Source organism: Tupaia chinensis, unplaced genomic scaffold (assembly GCF_000334495.1).
Source record: "Tupaia chinensis unplaced genomic scaffold, TupChi_1.0 Scaffold000493_1, whole genome shotgun sequence".
Classification (NCBI taxonomy): domain Eukaryota; kingdom Metazoa; phylum Chordata; class Mammalia; order Scandentia; family Tupaiidae; genus Tupaia; species Tupaia belangeri.
This window is the reverse complement of record NW_006160005.1, coordinates 303,865-324,528: the sequence shown is the minus strand read 5'-3', so window position 1 is coordinate 324,528 and position 20,664 is coordinate 303,865. Positions and strand designations below refer to the sequence as shown.

General features: G+C 44.2%; 1 protein-coding gene across 4 annotated transcripts in view; it reads right to left on the bottom strand.

Annotated features, from left to right (window-relative positions):
- Positions 1-2,270: 2,270 nt before the first annotated feature.
- The window catches only part of NDEL1 (nudE neurodevelopment protein 1 like 1), a 71,074-nt gene continuing 52,680 nt past the window's right edge, over positions 2,271-20,664 (bottom strand). For 2 of the 4 annotated variants that reach the window (XM_027774911.1, XM_006156397.3), the window contains exons 6-9: positions 17,285-17,458; positions 14,295-14,386; positions 10,532-10,683; positions 2,271-3,502 (exon numbers count right to left, since the gene is read on the bottom strand). In XM_027774911.1, coding sequence (XP_027630712.1) covers positions 3,409-3,502; positions 10,532-10,683; positions 14,295-14,386; positions 17,285-17,458 — 512 coding nt within the window. In that variant the 3' untranslated portion in view covers positions 2,271-3,408. Of the gene's footprint in view, positions 3,503-6,049; positions 6,104-10,531; positions 10,684-14,294; positions 14,387-17,284; positions 17,459-20,664 lie in introns of all 4 variants that reach the window. The other 2 variants (XM_027774912.1, XM_006156398.3) reach the window with 2 other exon arrangements.

Sequence of the window (20,664 nt, the reverse complement as noted above, 5' to 3'; positions counted from 1 at the left end):
CTCAGCGGGCGGCCGCGGCCACTATAGCAGCAGACGGGCCCCTCCAACGCGGACAAATTCGCGTCACCTCCACCCCATCCCCCTGCACTTCCTGAAAAATTACTCATTTATATCCATTTGTTATTAATATTACTTTTTAAATTTGACCAGTGAGAGAGAAAAGGAAAGCAAAGAAAGCAAACCACCAAATCCAGGACTTGAACCACGGTCAGCCATGTGGGCGTGCAGCGCCTTAACCACCACGCCACCTCCTGGTCCTCCATAGCAAATTTTAAAAAATAAAGTCACAGGGCTTATTTCCAGTCTTGGCTGTGCTGTCCGCCAGCTGCGTTGAGCTCCAGCACGCCAAACTCTGGGCCTACTGACCCTTCTGTAAACTGAAGCCGCTTATCCTGTTCTCGGTTAACTTTTGTATCATTCTCACCTGCCTCTCATGTGACTCCAGATCCCAGCCTGGACGCTGGGCTCCTAATCATGTCAGTGGTGTGTGGTTTCTCAGCTCTGAGCTGAAGGGAAGTGGGGCGCTGGCTCCCGCTCTCACCCAGGACAATGTTTGGGAGCAAGGAATGGGACTAGGTGGATGAGATGAAAACATCTGGAGGCAAGAGGCATCCTTTAACACCTGGAAGAGAAGATCAGTCACCTCCAGCACTAAAGGTCACACAGACCCAGCTTGGGGAGAGCTTATTCCTGAGGACTCAGGGAGAGCCGGGCAGCACCAGGCAGAGGGCAGCTCTGGGAAGAGGCTACTCCGAGGCCATCCATAGCAAAACCTGTAAAAGGGCTGAGCAAGTACACAGCAGCATGAAGCTATTCCAACAGAAATGAGACCTGGGGAGTCATCCAGTTTCCTCCTGGGGTGTCATATACCAAGGGCTGCTACTGCCATCAAAACCAAAAATAAGAGGTGGGGGGGGGAGTCTCCTCCCAAAGGGATTGAAAATTGGCCCAACAGCACAGGCTGCCCTCTTGGGGCCTAGCCCGCCTCTCCCAAACCCAGAGCACTGGTGACATTGCTGAATGACACTGGGACTTAAGGCCATCAGACGACTAGCCAGCAACTGATAGAACAGTCTGGATGAGACACATGGAGGGGTGTCCAGCCATAAAATAAGTCCAAGATCATAGGGGAGCCAGGTACAAGGATTTGGGGCTCCAAACTTTATCTTTGCTTTTCCCAGAGTAGCTTTGTTAAGTTTTATATTTAGGGTTTCTGCATAAACAAAGAGGTCTTCTCAAAGCCAAATCTTTCCAATGATGGTTGGGAAAGAGACGTGAGTTGCTATAGTTCGGTAAGAAAGAGATCACAGTGCGGGGGCCAGCAGGTGGTGTGGTGGTCAAGGCACTGGAGTCCCACATGGGCAACTACGGTTCAAGCCCCGGACCTAGCAGCTTGCTTTCTCACTTTCCGTCCCCTCTCTCTGATCAAATTAAAATAATAATAAAATGAAATAAACAATTCTTAAAAAAAAAAAAGAGAGAGATCCCAGTGTGTTCTTTTCAGCTGTCTGCCAGCACCGCTGGGCACGACACACACACCGTGGCAAGTGCCTCTGTGAGGCAGCTTAGGACGAGCTCTCCCGAACAGCTAATAGCAGCTATTCCCAAGAGACAGAAAAATATTTGAACATGTATCCTACTTAATCTTTTTATTCACTTAGGAATTCTCATTCACTTCATTTTCTTTTTTGTGTTTTAAAACTCTGGAGTATACTGCTCATGTAGGCTATTATACGCGGAGTACTTAGAATCCGACTCATTCACAGAGACCGCCGATTTACGTGTTACTCAACGTGTCTCCTTGTGTCTTGCTACCACACGTCTGGCACCTTCGCACATTTTCAAGAGTCAACTTAAAAATGAGGAGAGAAGCCCAAATCCAAGTAACCGCTGAGACTGGAAAGATACCGTTTGTCATGAAGACAGCAGAGCGGGGGACCGGCTCCCAGACCTCTCTCAGCTACTGCAGGACCTACTAGCTCCATCTGCGATTCCTGGTCCTCCCTCCAGGGCTCACTTGGGGCCTGGGCCATTCTCAGATGCTCCTGGAAGTCACGACCAAAGCTGATAAACCAGCACCACGACTCGGCGGGAGAGTGCCCGCTCAGTGCACAGGCCCCTTCTGAGGCCGCCAGAATCTCCTCTGTCCCATTCCACAGCTGCTGTTCGTCCACATGTCCCGTGTCACAGAGGAAGGGACTCCGAACCTGGCTCTGTATGCCAGCTCTTCTCTCACTGGACACAGAAATCCAAGAAAGCAACCTTAATCCTTTTTTTTTTTCTGTGAAATTTATTGTTTCCACATTAAAAGATTGTTTTTGAGGGGAAGTATTTTTTTAACCACATGATGATCCTATACAGCTGCCCACAGTAGGACACCATCGTAAGTCATTAACATGCCATATGAGTTCTGAATAAATAATAGCTACAAAGCCCAAGGTATATACAAATATCTCAGGCAATAATGTTTACAAACCTATGTACAATAAAACAAATGTAAACAGTAAATGCAGCATGAGAGTAATCAAAGGATGCACAGGGACAACCACTTTTGGTCAGTCTGCTCCCAGGAGCGGGCACCAGCCAGCCCCGGAATCAGGCCACTCAACCCTTCCGAACACAAGTGGACGGGCCCTCGGGAGAGAAAACAAAAGCGTTCTGAAGATGGCATTTAACTGAAGGACCAGAAAGCTGGCGAGATGGCTGCCACCCTCCAGCCTAAGTCTGAGGCACATGGAGGAGGCGGCGGCACAGAGGCTCAGCCCTGTGTGTGCCCGGGCCCCGGAGGCTCCTGCCACCAAGAGCCCAGACAGGCATTTTGCTGCTTTGGAGGCAAGTCTAGGGAATGGTAACTGCTTAGATAAAATCAGGAGGTGCAGAAAATGTTCCCTAATTCAGTGACCTTCCTGACTCTTTGCCAAACAGGCCCAAACTGTGCGGGGCGGAACTGGGGAGACATGATCATGAGCACTTGGAAACATGGTGGGAGCTCAGGGGACACACGTGGACCTGATTTGGGGGAGAATTTCTAGGAGATCTGCAATGTCCTAAACACGACTAAATCCTACCGGTACAGCAGGGTGGGGGCTATGAGGCAGGTGTGATGAACGGGTGCTTCCGCATCCAGTGACCAAGTAATACACGTATGTATCACCTTGTGACCCACAAAAGTGCAATCATGTGAAACCAACGGCACTACGGCGAGAAGAGAAAATAGCCAGTATTGATATCGCGCAGAGTCCTGGGGCTAGACGGGGCCCAGCAGCCGCCACTGCATGCAGCCTGCCCTCTGCCAGCTAGGGGAGGCAGATGGAGGGGCACGGGGCTGGGCCCAGGCACCGAGGGGTGAGGCGTGGGTGTCCTGGGTTGTTGCAGGAGGGCGGGAGCCCCCACCTGGAGGCCGGGCACTCACACGCTGAGAGGCAGCATACCCGGTGCTGACGACGGGCGCGAGGAGCCCAGGCCAGGAGCAGCAGGAGCCGGGTCAAAGCCGTTTACTGCCCTGTGGGGTGACCAGAGAGGAGGAAAGAGGGAAGAGGAGACACTGGTTTAAAATCACCTTACACACAGCAAGAAACTCATCTGCTTCCTAAACCTATTCCTCTTCCTGGCCCACAGTAGGGTCCTGGTGACCCCCGGGGAAGTGGCTGTCTACGAAGCATCAGCTGGTCAGAGAACTGAGAGTTCAGGAGCCCAGGATACGAAGCCACGTGGCCCTCCTGGGAACTTCCTCACACCAGACACTGCAGCCAGGCCTGGCTTTTTCCCCATAGAGCAGGGGTCTAAATACCTGGCAACAGAGCACTACTAGGTCATCGAGAAAGTCATGATGTGTTTTTCTATGAAAAAACGCATCATGACTTAACTGATGGACCCAATAGTTAAGTAAATAATAGTACAACTAAACAATTAAATATTTATTACAGCCATTAAAAATATATTCCATAGGGGTTTTTTTAATAGCATACGGAAATATTTAGAATGTAATCATGAATGCTAAATGGAAAAAGCATTTTACTAAACCATGTATGTTAATGATGTGAAGGAAAAAAGTAAAGAATGTATGTTTTAGATTCCAGACTGTGGTCCCTTAGATAGGAATTGCTATCCAAGTATCCTGTCTATATATACGTATATATTTTTGTATATATACATGTTTTATACACACACACACAGCTATACATAAACACACACACATATAAATCATATATCACAGAAGAAAACTTTAGCAATAGTTAATTTTCTTCCCTCTGGGCTTTGGGAAAATCTTGTTTAGTACTGTACTTTGTACTTCATTATTATTTTCCAAATATCCTACAATGTATATAGACAGCTTATTAAATTAAAGGGGAGAAAAATAACTTTTTAAAAATTGTTTAGCAAGCAAAGCCAGCTAGGTTGCTTTTCTCTGCATACTCACAAGCAGGGGCCCAGCCCTGTACTAGCACCTGAAGCCAGGACCCAGCACCCAGGGCCCAGCATCACGGGGAGCGTCCAGCCCCACCCACCTGGCAGCACAGCCGCAGGAAGGAGCAGGGGGAAAGCGAGGGAGCACGAGCCTAGAACCTCTCTCGAGAACACTGCAGCTTTTCTGTCCTGAAAAACTTTCAAGGAACGTGTGTCCCTCTAGGGACTTGGGAAATACAGTCAACTGCTGAGGCTGTACCACATTTACCCACCTGTGACCCCACTACTCAGAGGGCACAGGGAGCTAAACACAGACTTGCAAAGCAGGTTCTCTTAAAGAGAAAAACAAGGGGCCGGCAGGTGGCGTGGTGGTTAAGGGCACTGGGCTCCCACGTGGCCGACTGCGGTTAGAGTCCTGGACCTGGCAGCTTGCTTTTTTCACTTTCTCTCTCACCCTGTCCCTCTCTGGTCAGATCAAAAGAAATAAAAAGTTAAATAAAAATAATTATTTAAAAAAAAGAAAAGAGGGAAAACAAAAAAGTGTAGATACGTTCCCTGCAGGGACAAATGGTATATTTCATATACCAAAGAGGTGAGTGTAATATCATAGAGGAACAGACGTGCAGAGACTTGACAACTCCCGACTTCTTCACAGAAGCCAAGTTCATGAATGAAGAAACTAAACTGGAGTTTGCAATCAAGCACACATACAGACCAAGAGCAACAGCAAGAAGGAGGCCTTGACAAATCTCATTTCTCCCTGCTGTTCACTGTCCCATTTCAATGACGGAGAGCTTTGGTTTTCCCTTTCCTTTTGGCAATAGGGAGGTCTCACTTTAGAGCTTCCTCCCAGTTGAAAACTTTAAGCCATCCTTCCAAAGGCTACATGTTTGTGGATCTTCTGGGACCAGAAGCCACATCCTCCTTGCCGTGGTAGCCCTCAAGTAATAAACTCCTCCTGTCATTTGTCTAGACAGTCCCTAACACCACCTCCTCCTCCTCCTCCTCCTAGAATCCTCCGAGAGAACTAAGCAGACCTCAGAAATGGTCTAAGCTCTGGGAATCAGCAGTTAGCGTAATGGCTATGTCACTGGACTCCCACGTAGTCGACTGCGGTTCGCGTCCTGGACCCGGTAGCTTAAAACGCACACCGGGCACATGTGCGTGTGTGCCCAAGATCCTGAGAGGAGGTTGGAGGACAAGGGATTGCGGCGTAACCATCCCCTCTGGGGGGTGATTTCTCGCTTTCTGTCTCTATGTCTCTCTCTGTCTGTCTGGTGAGCGCACGCGCCCTATAGCGAAAACCTCTCCAAAAAAAAAAAAAAAAAGGTCTAAGCTTTCAGCATCTGAACTCCCGTCTCAGCCTCACAGATCGCAGCGACAGGGACACTGTCCTGCACAGTCTCCAAAAGTCAGCAGAAGCTCAACTGCCACACTGAACTACTAACCTGCTACTGCTAGAGTTTTCTTTGTCTAGTTCTCTACAACTGAACTAAAAAATGGTACAGTGTAGTCCAACAGGATCTTGAACGCTCGCTCGGGGGCTGTGAGTTGGTTAAAGCTGAGTCAGCCCCATGCAGTTAGTGAAACCAGTCTGTTAATGCATCTCCCACCACAATTAAGAAAGAATGAAAATGCGCACAGCAAACAAACTCAGTTACCCATGAACAACGTGGGAAATATGACTTTTTCTTGCCTAATAAAAAAAAGGAAAAAAAAAAAACCATTAAACAGTCATACAAATATTATGTTCGCACTGTGCCCTGAAATTAGTCTATGCCCCCTACACACAGCCCAAAAGAAATCAGACTGCCTTGTAAAAATTGAGCAAGTGAAACTAAATGGAAGTTAAAGAGAAAACGGAATGTTTTTGAGAGAATTCAAGGGACTACGTACTACACACAAAATGTGTTTCCTTCTGGGTGGGGGACACGGTGGGCTGTTTGTGGTGGGAGGAAACAGCAGGCACAGCAGGACTGACCTCAGACTAGATAAAACCGATTCTGAGAAGCCCTCAGATAACTGGAATCTACCAACTAGTGTTGAATCCCTTCAAGCAGAACACCTAGTTCAGGTATATTCTTCCAGTGGAAAACGTCTTTGCATCTGAAGGTTGTGAAGGGAGCGGGCAGGTGGGAAGAACACATGTACATGCACACACGTACATGTATGCAAACTACTTAAGCTCCCCAAACACCCCTCCTCCAGGTCTCCAGTAGCTCTAGGGAAGCAACAGGGACGTACTCCACACAGGCTCCTCAGGAGTGAGAGGGAGGACAGCCCAGCTTTATAAAATGGAGAGGTTTTTTCTCGTGCTGAAACTACAAGCCATGCTTTTACACTTTTCTACAGTACAGAAACTTCTTCTTTTTTAACCTTCCAGACATAACAATGGATCTGGGAATGAGGATATTCCTCCACCCCTTCCTTTTGTAGCTAGTCCATTTCATCTTTATTTTTATATAGAAAATAAATTTGGCCGGACGTAAAAAGCCAGGCAGGTCAGAAGGAAGCCAGACTCAAAGCAAAGCAGAGAAGAAGTGAGAACACAGGAAACCCCACTGACGAGCTACCCTGGGGAACATGGCAAGCAGGCAAAGATAATCCGAGCAGCAGCAGGTTAAAGTTCATAGTTCAGTGTTCATACACAGTCACGGACCCCTCAGTTAAACACTGGGCAGGCCAGCCCATTCTCAACAGAAGTCGTACGATACAAAATGTGCACAGCTTAAAAAAGAAATGTGTACGAAAACTAGGTGTCTGCAACTGCGGCTACAGGGACGCTCACTTCCAGGCGTAGTTCAGGACGGGAAGCCCACACTCGCCCCTCAGATACTGCTGGGGGCAGAGTTCCATCAGAGTGCCCAAGGCCACTCTAGTCTCAGCTCACACTGACCCTCCACACGCCTCTGAGAGCAGGCTCAGCTCTGGGCAATCCCTCCTGGTACTCTGCCTCACAGAGGGCGAGCAGCAAGCTGGACGGACAGTTAGCCCTCCCTGTCTTCCTGCACACGTGCCCCACCAACTCGTTCAGGGCTCATGCCTGCTCTCACATCAGAAGGTGCCCAAGGCCCGCTACGAAATACAGCTCTTGAGAGAGAGACTAATAATGACTCTATTGGAGGTAATTACGAGCTGCAGGACAGAATCATCAAATGCTGTTGGAATATGCATGATTATCCCCAGACTTTCTCTTTGGCTTGGGAGAAATGGCTACTCTAATGTAAAAATACCTATCTAGGGGCCAGCAGGTAGCATGGTGGTTAAGGTACTAGACTCCCACATGGTCAACCGTGGTTCGAGTCCTGGATCTGGTTGCCTGCCTTCTGACTGTCTCTCTCTCCCTCTCTGGCAAGCACACATGCCCTATATCAAATTCAAAATAATAATAATAATGATAAATATAGCTAAATAAATCTTTTTTAAAAAACCTATCTATTCCATTTACCATTATTACAGTATAAAAACAGGGGCACTCAGCCGCAGTAGTGCCCACTGGTAGATGCTACTACTTGGCAGGCTAGGGCACATGGGAGACCCAGGTTTGATTCCCAGCCCATGCTGAAAGTCAGGCACATATGCACCTGTAGACCTGGCTAGTCGGGGAGGCTAAGGCAGGAAGATTACAACAAAGAGAGACCCTTTGTTGGGTATTAAAAAACAAAAACAAGGAGCAACCAGCACATGGTGTAATGGTTATGTCACTGAACTTCCACAAGGTCACCCATGATTTGAGTCCCAGACCTGGCAGCTTCAAACTCATGTCGGGCATGTGTGCATGCATGCCCAAAACCCTAAGAGGTGACTGGAGGAGGGGAAATTGCGGTGTGGCCATCCCCCCAGAGGGTAATTCCTTGCTTTCTCTCTCTGTCTCTCTGGCAAATTCATGTACCCTATAGCAAAAATCTCTACAAAATAAAATAAGAGACCAGTAGATGGCCCAATGGTTATATCACTGGGCTCCCATGGAGTCGACTGTGGTTCAAATCCAAAACCTGCTAACTTAAAACTCACACTGGGCTTGTGTGCATGCATGCCCAAAATCCCAAGAGAAGAATGGAGGAGAAGGGATTATGGCATGGCCATCTCCAATGGGGGATGATTTCTCACTTTCTGTTTCTCTCTCTGACATGCACACGCACCCTATAGCAAAAACAAAACAAAACAGAAAAAAAACAGGGCACATTTTAAGAATACTCGAAACTCCTAAGCTTAAGAAAAATTAGTTTTGTATTTACCCCACCTGAGGAACCCTAGTGGTTAGAATAAAATTTGTATTTTACATTGATATTTTAAAATATATTTTTAATAGAATGTCCTTAATGAAATGTGTGCACATAAGGGTAGAAGTCTCTCAAGCGACAGATAAGCCAGAACACTCCATTACCAAGACTGACAATAAGAGCCTGTAAGAGTGGACTGGGCATCGAATCAGGCCCTCTATTATGGACAGCAGAAAATGCAAATCCCTTTAAGAAGTTGGGAACATTTCTAGAGTGAGACCTGAATTGCTTTCACAGAAAAACAAGAAAAAAACTGTTCCTACAACTCAAACCAGAACCAATGGCAAGGGACCATGAGTGCCTTAGTTGCTGCTCCAGTTTCAACCACTGTCACTGATGATCTGCATCCCCAGGTATTAAGTTATGCCTGTACAAGAGTATAATCACACAGTATCGGGAAAAAAAAAACAAAAGGTAGGGGGCCAACAGGTGGTATAGTGATTAAGGCTCTGGATTCCCCTGTGGCCAACAATGGTTAGCGTCCTGAACCTGGCAACCTGAAACTCACAATGGGCGCATGTGCATGCATGCCTAAAATCCCCAGAGGAGAATGGAATGAATGGAGAAGGGACTGTGGCATGGCCAACCCCCAAGGGGGTGATTTCTCACTTTCTGTCTCTCTCCAGTGAGTGAATGCACCCTACAACAAAAATCTCTCAAAAAACCTTTTTTTTTTTAATTAGGTAGATTGGTATGCACTGACATGGAAAGATATTGGCAATATAAGTCATTGTGGGCATTTTGCAAAGCAATATTTAAAGTGTAATCCCAGAAGTGTGTTGCAAAATAGCTTATAACAGATGCATTAAAAAAATTAAAAAAAAAAAAAAAAAAAGGTTTTAGATGCCCAAGAATAACTGAGGAGAGCAAAAATAGAGTGAAAGCAGAAAACATTTACTTTTTACTTCATACACTATGCCAACTAAAATTTTTGCAGTATGGCTGTATCACTACTTCAATCTTTTTTTTTTAATGAAATATTTATCTATCTATCTATTTATTATTTATTTTAATTTGACCAGAGAGGGACAGAGTGAGAGAGAGACAGAGAGAAAGTGAGAAAGCAAGCTACCAGGTCCAGGACTCAAACCACGGCTGGCCATGTGGAAGTCCAACGCCTTAAACCACCACACCACCTGCTAGCTCCATTGCTTCAATCTTAAAACTAATCTTTTATTCTTTAAATTTTAATCTCCCAAAAGAAGTCTTTGCTTCATACCAAAGTCACAATTTCTAAATTGTATTTGACACAGTGTCTCAATGCTTCAAGGCTTTATATTTTTCTAAAATCTTCAGACAGAATGTCTGTTGCATGTACATAATTGCATTGTTCTCCTCTATCCTTAAATATTTGCTAGGGAGGCTGGCAGGTGACATGGTGGTTAAGGCACTGAACTCCCGCACGGTTGACCACAGTTCAAGCCCTGGACCTGGTGGCTTGCTTTCTCACTCTCCCTTGTCAAACTGAATAATAACAATAAATAAATGAAATTAAATAAATAATTCTTTTTAAATATATACATATAGATATGCTGAGAAAATCTTTCTAGCCTGTAAGCACCTTGAGAACAGGGACCATATCAGAGTCATCTGGTCTCGCCAGAGCTGCCTTTCAAGAGTCTACTTCCCAAAACAGAAGCTTTAGACTCAGGGTTCCCAGGGCAACAGACTCCACAGGGACTAGAAGACAACAACAGATTTCACGTCCCTTAGGATCCAAATGATATCAGGCTTCAGGTAGGTTTAAAAAAACTGAGTTTACGTTGTCAAGGCTTCAGTCACTCCCTTAGTACTCTGCAACTTGACTACTCAAAAAATTATCATAAAAAATATCCACTTACCCTTTATCGAAGAAAGACGTATGCCCTGATCGAGAGAACTTTGTGCCGTTGCTATTCATCACCCCACAATTAACATTCCCTGAAATATAGGATTTTCGTGATGCTTGGTCCTTTGCAAAATTCCTGCAAGCTGCTAATTTGGATTCTAAAGCCTACGAAAGGAAGAAGGAACAATTTGGTTGTCAAAACAGTAGCTGCACATGAAAATTTGCAATTCAAACCATTTCTATTTCAATCCTCAAATCCTGTTCTCTCAGTTGATAATGGAGGTTAGTTAGGCCATAATCAAACATTTTTCTAACAAAAAGAGGGAATGTTTACATTGACTCCCATTCCAATGAGTTCAGAATATCTTATTTATTCCTCAGTATCACTGAAGGATACAGATACAATCCTCACCTTAGAATTATGGGGGTGGGGGGCCAGCAGCTGGCATAATGGCTTTGTCGTTGGACTCCCACATAGCCGACCGTGGTTCAAGTCCCGGACCCAGTGGCTTGAACTCACGCCAGGCGCGTGTGCGTGCATGCCCAAGATCCCGAGAGGAGAATGGAGGAGAAGGGATTGCGGCGTGGCCATATCCCCTGGGGGGTGATTTCTCACTTTCTGTCTCTCTGTCTCTGTCTGGCGAGCGCACGTGCCTTGTAGCAAAAATATCTCCAAAAAAAAAAAAAGAATTATGGGGGTGGGGGGGAGTGGCAGAGGTAGACAGAGACATATTCCAAGTCCCCTGACTTTTTTTTTTTTAATTATTTTTTTTTTCTTTTTTTTTTTTTGGAGATATTTTTGCTACAAGGCACGTGCGCTCGCCAGACAGAGACAGAGAGACAGAAAGCCACCAGGTCCAGGACTTGAACCATGGTCTGCCATGTGGGAGTCCAGTGCCCTTAACCACCACACCATCTGCCAGCACCCCCCCCCTGACTCTCATTGATTGTTTTGTTTGTTTCCAAGCCGCTGACTATTGGGGTGTGTGTGTGTGTTGGAAGGAAGCATTATGAAGAATTCAAAAATATCACTTGAGAATTTCTTTACCGTAGCCAAATTTTTCTATAGTTTAAATTTTGCTACTACATCAGAATGGATGACAGCATTTATAACACCTCAAGTGAAATTAAAAGCTATTTATTGCTGGGAGCACACTGTGAAATGCTTAACTGATGCCCTTCATCTATAATGAATAAACTGGCCCTTCCGCATTTACCTCTAAATCAGGTACCCTTCCTTTACACCTGTCACCACACCAGCTGGCAAGTGCCAGGCTCCCCCAATAGATGACGTAAGGAGAACAGACGTTTCCCATCCATCTCCACACACAGATCTCACCACTCCCCTTTTCCTATAAATACATTGACCAAATCAGCCCTCCCCACTCAAAAAAGAAAGAAAATATAATCCATGGGAGGGGGTGATTTGTAAAAGACAAAAAAACAGTCCCTGTAATTCACAACACTAACAGATTGGGAATGCAAAGATAACAACACATACTTCCCTTTGAAAATCCATTGGACTCTCCCTCACCCCCATAATTTCAATAAGAACTGTTAAGAAACAGTAACGAAAACACACTTCTTTCTCTTCTCCTCCTTTCCTATGACAGGAGTACAACGAGCTAGTAAAATAATGACAGAAAGGAGAAAGAGGGAGAGAGCTTCCAGGCAAGCTCTGAATAAGTGTTATTCATTATTTAATGTGTTAAATATACATCTACTCAGCAGAAACTGATGGGCTTTAGTTCCCTGTATTCATCATTCAGATACTTGAGTCTCCAAGTTTCACAGAGCAGGCACAAGTTATGACTGAGGGGTCAGGGAAACATCCACGTGCGGTCTAGGGATTAAGATTTACAAGATATCCATACCCAGTGGCTGTGAATAAGGTCAGAAAATCAAGAGCCAGCACTATAGACTGGTGGTTAGGGGAGCCAGAGCCTACATGGCTGATCACAGTTTGAGTTTCAGCCTTGCTTGGCCTGAAAAATACCCCAGATGCATGTGTACGTATGCCCAGGTCCCGAGGGGATGGAGGAATGAAAAAGAGATTGCAGCATGACCACACCTCACTGAAGGAGCTTTCTCCCCCTCTCTCTATGGCAATTGAAAAAAAAAAAAAATCAAGGACTGAGCTCTGAGTAAAGCCAACACTAAAAAGACTCAAAATCATGACTAAGAAATATACAAAAGGTGAGAACACCCAAGAGAAAGCACCTGAGAAACAAAAGAAAAAGATGTTTAAAAAAAAAAGGAGGAGGCTAGAAGGTGACATGATGGTTGAGGCACTGAACTCCCACAAGGCTGACCATAGTTCGAGTCCCAGACCTGGAGGCTTGCTTTCTTACTTTCCCCCTCTCTCTGGTCAAATATAAAACTAATAACGCTAATAAATAAAAGTAAACACTTCTTTAAAAATAAAAATAAGCATGTTGGTGTTGAATGTTTCAAGTAAAATTAGGACAGGACAGCATCGGTAAGAAGTAACAGCACCGAGGTCACTAGTGAGCAGTTTTACGAGCGTGAGCAGGGAACACAGCCAGACCAGAATGTCTGGGGAGCACGTATGCAGGCAAAACACAAGCAGTATGTGCAGACAGATTTTCAAGGAGCTTGGCTGTGAAGGGAGAGAGAATGCTGACAACTAAAGAGATATACAGGGTAAAAGGAAAGAACAGCTGCTTATCTTTGGTTTCAGGGTCTTTTTAGTTTTTGCTATAGGGCATGTGCACTTGCTGGAGAGACAGAGGGAGAGAAATCACCCCACCGGAGGGATGGTCATGCTGCAATCCCTTCTCCTCTATTCTCCTCTCAAGATTTTGGGTACATGTGCACATACAACTGGTGTGACTTTCAAGCTTCCAGGTCCAGGACTCGAACCGTGGAGTTGGTTATGTGGGATCAAGCACCTTAACCTCCACACCACCTACTGGCCCCATATCTTTGCTTTTTAACATTAAAAAAAAAAAATTATGTATGGTCAGCCCATAGCCTGGTGGTTAAGGGAACAGGACCCCACATAACTAAATGCAATTCTAATCTCAGTCCCAGCAGCTTGAAAAACATACTAAGTGCATGTGTGTACATGCCCCAAATCCTGACAGGATGGAGAAAGAGAGAAGAGATTGTGGTGTGATCACACACCACTGGGGGATACTTTCTTTCTCTCTCTTTCTCTCTGGCAAGTGCATGCAACCTTCTGGTAATTAATTCATTAATTAATTAAATATATAAAATATATAAATGCACACACAGTAAAAGTCTTAAAATACAGAAGAAATAAAGATACAACTGTTAGGGGAACCAGCAGTTAGCATAATGGCTATGTCGCTGGACTCCCATATAGTCGACCGCAGTTCGTGTCCCAGACCCGGTGGCTTAAATCTCACGCCGGGCGCGTGTGCGTGCATGCCCAAGATCCCGAGAGGAGAATGGAGGAGAAGGGATTGCTAAAATATATAAATGCACACACAGTAAAAGTCTTAAAATACAGAAGAAATAAAGATACAACTGTTAGAAGGAACACAATCCAAAGCACTGACGAACAGAAGCAGCCACAGGTAAGTGCACAGGCCCTGCTGCTGAGGTGCCACAAACCAAATCCCGAGGTGCCGGTCTGGACCGCGCCCTGCTGGTCACTGGTGCTTTTGCTGCTCTGCTTCAGTACACCCTTTACCCCAGGAAGGTAGCCTTTTCTCCCCTCACGCCAAGGTAAGAAATAATTCAATACCTTGGCAGTAGAAACACCTAGTAATACATAATTGAATGCTTACCCCTACTTTCCGTAAGAGATCTCCCACGATGTTTAGTGCTGATATCCTAGCAGAAGGAGTTAGTGGACTGGTACCAAAACCATTTGGTATAGCTAGAGAAAAATAGAGGACGAGTGATTACATTTGTATTCCCTTTGCATTTGGGGTTTTGTTACTGATGTTATACCAAGTAGAACACACTCACTGCAAAACTAATGTGCTATTTTGAGCTATGGATAAAAGTAGAGGAGTGGGGTCAGCAGGTGGAGTAGTGGCTAAGGTGCTGGACTTCCACATGGCTGACTGTGGTTTCAAGTCCCAGAGCTGGAGCTTGAAAATCACACAAGCACATGCTCCAAATCCCAGGAAAATGGAGGAGAAGGGCTGCAGCATGGCCATCCCCCTGGGTGGGGTGCTTTCTCACTTGCCCGCTCACTGTCTCTCTGGCAAGCACATACACCATATGGCACACACACACACACACACAAAGTATAAAATGGAAATACCATAAATACGTTTAACCATTTCCTAATTGACAAATACTCAGATTATATCCAAGTTTTCATCATTACAAATAATGCTACAAGGCCACATACCCTGAAGCATCTAAACAAGTATTTCTGAAGAAGAGATTCCTAAAAATAGAACTGCAAGTCAGACAGTATGTGTGTTTTTTTCACCTTCGTGAGATACTGCTAAAACGCTCTCTAGAAAGGTTGTGCAAATATCAGCAATCTGTATGATGGTGCCCAGCATAATATTTGATATATTATCATAGTTTTTCCTTTCTTTGGCCAGATTAATAGCCATGCTGCTTTAATTATTATTTCTATAATAACTATCATTTAAATCCCCTCTTCTAGAAATCATTTGTTATTCTTTGCACATTTTTTTCTACTTATTTTTTCTTCAGTCAATTTACAGGGCTCTTATTCATTCACCCTTTCTTTTATATATGTTGTATTTCTCAGTGTAACATTTATCTTCTAAACTTTGTGTTTTGGGATGGGACGTTTGGTTTCTCAGTCTTAATATCATAGAAATGCTTCCCATATTTTGTAACACTTTTATATTTATTTTACATTTAGATCATTTAATTCACTGGAATTTATAGTTTTCTCTGATACAAAGTAGATCATTTTTTTCCTCCAAATGGACTTCCAGTTGTCCTAATACCACTTAGTGAAGACTTATATCATCAGAAATGGCACTATAATAATCATATAATAATGAATTCCCTTGATACTTATTATAGTTACGCTGAATTACTAGTGAATTACAGAGGTACGCTACTCTATTGTAGAGTTAACTCAAACTGCGGTCAGCCATGTGGGAGTCCAGACCCTTAACCACCACACCACCTGCTGGCCCATGTACACCACATTTCTACAGAGTACAAGTCAGCAACCAAAATACCTCTGCCTGGGGGTGAGTGAGCTTGCCAGAGACAGAGAAGAAGGAAGAGTGAGAAAGCATCTCCAATAGGGTGTGGTCACACTATAGGGTTAACTCAAACTGCGGTCAGCCATGCGGGAGTCCAGACCCTTAACCACCACACCACCTGCTGGCCCATGTACACCACATTTCTACAGAGTACAAGTCAGCAACCAAAATACCTCTGCCTGGGGGTGAGTGAGCTTGCCAGAGACAGAGAAGAAGGAAGAGTGAGAAAGCATCTCCAATAGGGTGTGGTCACACTATAGACCCTTTTCCTCCATTTCTCCTCCCTCTTGGGATTTGGGGAACACACGTACGCACACATGATCGGTGTGTTTCAAGTCACTGAGGCCAGGATTTGATCCGCACAGTCAGTCACACGGGATCCAACTCCCTTAACCACTAGGCCCTGGGCTGGTCCAGCAACTAGAATACTTTTGAGAGTTTTTGTTGTTTATAATCGTCCTCTTCTAGAATACAATCTCATTGGAGGCAAGGCTTGTCTTCTTCACTACCAGCCTCCCAGCACCTAGCATAACACAGGGCATGTAATAGGTGTTTGATGTACTCTAAATACACTGCTGTACTTTGCTTGGCAGGGATTTCTAGATCTCATTTTTTCCCTACTCTCCACTTTTGCATTTTAGGTATAACTAAATTTGTACTTTTATGGTATGTTGCTTTAAATGCTTTTTGGAAATACGCAGTGTATAAATAAAGTGCAATTAAAGATAGCCTACTTCTCAGAGATGAGCTCCTGTCACTGATTTCTCTACCCACCTGCTTATCACTTCTGAGTTGACTTTCTAGTCATGAAGCTGCAGAATCCAGCACATACAGCTTTGAGTGCAGTGAAAGTGCATGCTAGCAATTCAAGTCTAAAAATGTACCTACAGGGACGAACACTACTGCCTTGGGGTTCACCTTCAACTCTGTGACAAAGCAGGCGGGGCTGTTGACTCCCCAGGTCCCTGAACGAAAACTAAAGGGCTATACAAGAATGCACACCACCTTTGGGTGTCACCCCCATTGAGACTTTTAGCTGTTCTGATGAGTGCTCAACTAAAGAATTTTCAGAATGTGCCACATACGATAATCAGTAACATAAAAGCAAAACCTCATTAATTCTTAAATGTTAGTAATTGTGAAGTCTTCAAATACACAAGCAGCTGTTTTGAAAACCTGACAGGGAGAGCTTCTGGTGACTGCCATCATCTATACATTGCTTGCTCACTGTGCAGCAACGGGGGAGACACCGCCATGATGAGTAACACTTTCCAACTCTCAGGAAAGAGCATTTCCACATGCATCCCATTCACTTCCTAACAAGATGAAGACAGGTTGGTTTATCTATGCAAGGGTTACTGAACACTTGAAGTACGGCTAATATGACTGAGAAATTGAATTTTAAATTTTTTTAATAGATTTTTGCTATAGGGTGTGTGCACTCGCCAGAAAGACAGAGGGAAACAGAGAGACAGAAAGTGAGAAATCACCCCCCAGGGAGGATGGCCAAGCTACAATTCCTTAGTTGATAATCTAACACAGTCTCAAGAAGAAAAGACACTACTTACCTTTCGGTGAAGGAAAACTATTTTCTGTTCCTTTGCCAACAGGAGTAGCTGGCAAAGACAGTGATGCTTGGACGGCAGAATCCATCTTTTCACAGTCTAGAGTTGGAGAACTAGGAGCTGACTTTCTGGTTACTTCCTGTTGTCTTTCTCGAACTGCTAGTTCTTGCCTTAAATCTATAAAATATTGCAAACAAAAGCAATAATACTCATGAGAGAAAGCAAATACATCAAGCAAGTTTATTATCTAAAATGTCATAATGACATTCTTCCTCGATTATTATTTCACAAAACCGAGTTTCCTATTTTATAACATTCATTTCCAGGGTACTAAAAATGGCAATTCTACTGTCTCAGTGATCTTCTGGAATTTAAAAATATTACACCTAATTGAAGAATAACGATAAGTTAAAAATTAAAAATAAATAAATCTTTGGGACCAGCAGTTAGTGTAATGGCTATGTTGCTGGACTCCCATGTAGTCGACCGTGGTTCGCATCCCGGACCCAGTGGCTTAAAACTCACGCCAGGCGTGTGTGCATACATGCCCAAGATCCCAAGAGGAGAATGGAGGAGAAGGGATTGCACATGACCATCCCCCCGGGGGGTGATTTCTCGCTTTCTGTCTCTCTGTCTCTCTCTGTCTAGTGAGCACACACGCCCTATAGCAAAAAACCTCTCCAAAATAAATAAATAAATAACTCTTAAAAAAATATTATACCTAATAGTTACCTATGTCCCACACAAAAAGAAATACGAGAGTCCAGGAGCAAGCTGTCTTTCAGGCGTGCACATGTGCCCTATAGCAAAAACCTCTCCAAAAAAAATAATAATAAAAATTAAAATTTTAAAAATGGGGCCGGCAGGTGGCATGGTGGATAAGGGCACTGGATTCCCACATGGCTGACCACAGTTCGAGTCCCGGACCTGGTGGCTTGCTTTCTCACTTTCCCTTTCTCTCTCTCTCACTCTGTCCCTCTCTGGTCAAATTAAAATAAATACATATACAAATAAAAAAAGTTAATTAAAAAAATAATTCTTTTATAAAAAATAACTCTTAAAAAAAGAAAATATGAGAGTACAAAGTAGAAATGACGGAGGCTTAAATGACACAAAAATAAATATTCCTTACCAACTCATTTGCTTTTATTTGAGATGATGTAGTTTGGGGATTAATGTAAAATCAATGAAGTATATTTTATCATTTTAAATGGATGAATTTTTATTAATTATTAATATCAAATATTTTGTCTTAGAAAAGTACTCAAAACAGCTTAAATTTTGTCATGCTTAAAAATACCAAATTCTTGGTGGGACCAGCAGTCAGTATAATGGCTATATCGCTGGACTCCCACGTAGTCGACCGCGGTTCGTGTCCCGGACCCGGTGGCTTAAAACTCACACGGGGCGCGTGTGCGTGCGTGCCCAAGATCCCAAGAGGAGAATGGAGGAGAAGGGATTGTGGTTCCCCCCTGGGGGGTGATTTCTCACTTTCTGTCTCTCTGTCTCTCTGGCAAGCACAAGTGCCCTACAGCAAAAACCTCTCCAAAAACACACTCTCACACACACTCACACACACACACACACACGAATTTTTAACCCAAACTTAATGTTTTATTTTCTAGTTATGCAACTAACCTACAGAATATTTGTCTCCATAAAAAAAGGATACAAATTATCCCTCTTCTGTGTATGTATATCCAAAAGAATTCTTTTTTTTTTTTTTTGGCAGGGAGAGAGGTTTTTGCTATAGGGCATGTGCCCTCGCCAGACAGACAGAGAGAGACAGAGAGACAGAAAGCGAGAAATCACCCCCTGGGGGTATGGCCATGCTGCAATCCCTTCTCCTCCATTCTCCTCTCAGGATCTTGGGCACACACGCACACGTGCCCAGCATGAGTTTTAAGCCACTGGGTCTGGGATTCAAACCTCAGTCGACTACACGAGAGTCCAGTGACATAGCCATTACACCAACTGCTGATCCCCCAAAAGAATTCTAAACAGGATCCCAAAGAAATGTTTGAACACCCATAGCAACATTATTCACAATAGCTCAAAGATGGAAGTGACCCAAATGACCATCCATGGATGAATGAATAAAGAGAACAGATACATTCAGCCTTAAAAAAAAAGGAGGAGGAGGAAATCCTGTCCTATGCTTCAACATGGATGAACCCTGAGGACATTACACCACCTGAAATAACTTAGTCACAAAATAAATGAACACTATATGAGTCCACTCACATGAGGTATCTAAAGGAGAATTCACAGGAACAGAAAGTAGAACTGTGGTTCCAGAGGTGGGGGGAAGGGAAAATGCAGCTCCTTTTCAATAAAGTATAGTTTCAGTTTTGCCAATGAAAAAGCCCTAGAGATCTGTTATAAACAGTGTGACTGTTCTTTTTTTTTTTGAGAGTTTTTTTTTTCGCTATAGGGCGCGTGCGCTCGCCAGACAGACAGAGAGAGACATAGAGACGGAAAGCGAGAAATCACCCCCCAGAGGGGATGGTCACGCCGCAATCCCTTCTCCATTCTCCTCTCAGGATCTTGGGCACGCATGCACACGCGCCCGGTGTGAGTTTTAAGCCACTGGGTCCGGGACGCGAACCGCGGTCAACTACGTGGGAGTCCAGTGACATAGTCATTACGCTAACTGCTGGTTCCCAGTGTGACTGTTCTTAACATTACTGAACTGTACACTCAAAAAATGGTTAAGATAGTGTATTTAATGTTATATATTTCTTACCACAATTATGAATAAGTTAAAAATATATAAAACTAATATTTACACATTATATAAATTATGAGAAGCTCTTCAGAGGAATACACCATCCCTTGGCAGGGGAGGGGAGAAAGGCACTGAAAAAAAAAATTGTAAAACAGTTGGGGTCAGCAGGTGGTGTGGTAGTTAAAAGTACTGGACTTCCACAGTTCAAGTCCCAGACCTGGAGGCTTGAAAAATTCTCTGGGCACATGTGCATGTATACCCAAAATCCTAAGAGGAGAGTGGAGGAGAAGAAATTGCAGGGTGGCCATTTTCCCTAGGGGAGTGGGGTGGGGGATAATTTCTCACTTTCCCTGTCTCTGTCTCTCTCCAGTGAGCCTACAAGCCCTATAGTAAAAACCAAAAATACATAAATAAAGAACCAATAAACACTGTACAAAAAATTTCACAAGTGGGTCCAGTGGCAGTGGCAGAAGCAATAGGGTGGCGCTGCCCGGCGCTGGAGACCATGTATAGGCTCCAGGTTAGTGTTCTGTTTACCTCAACATGCCAGGCACACCTACAATCCTAACCAGATGCAGAAGTAGGGAAGAAAGAATCACAGCATGAAAACCCTGTCAAAGCACCTGCTTGTCTGTCATGAGTCTCAGAAAATAAT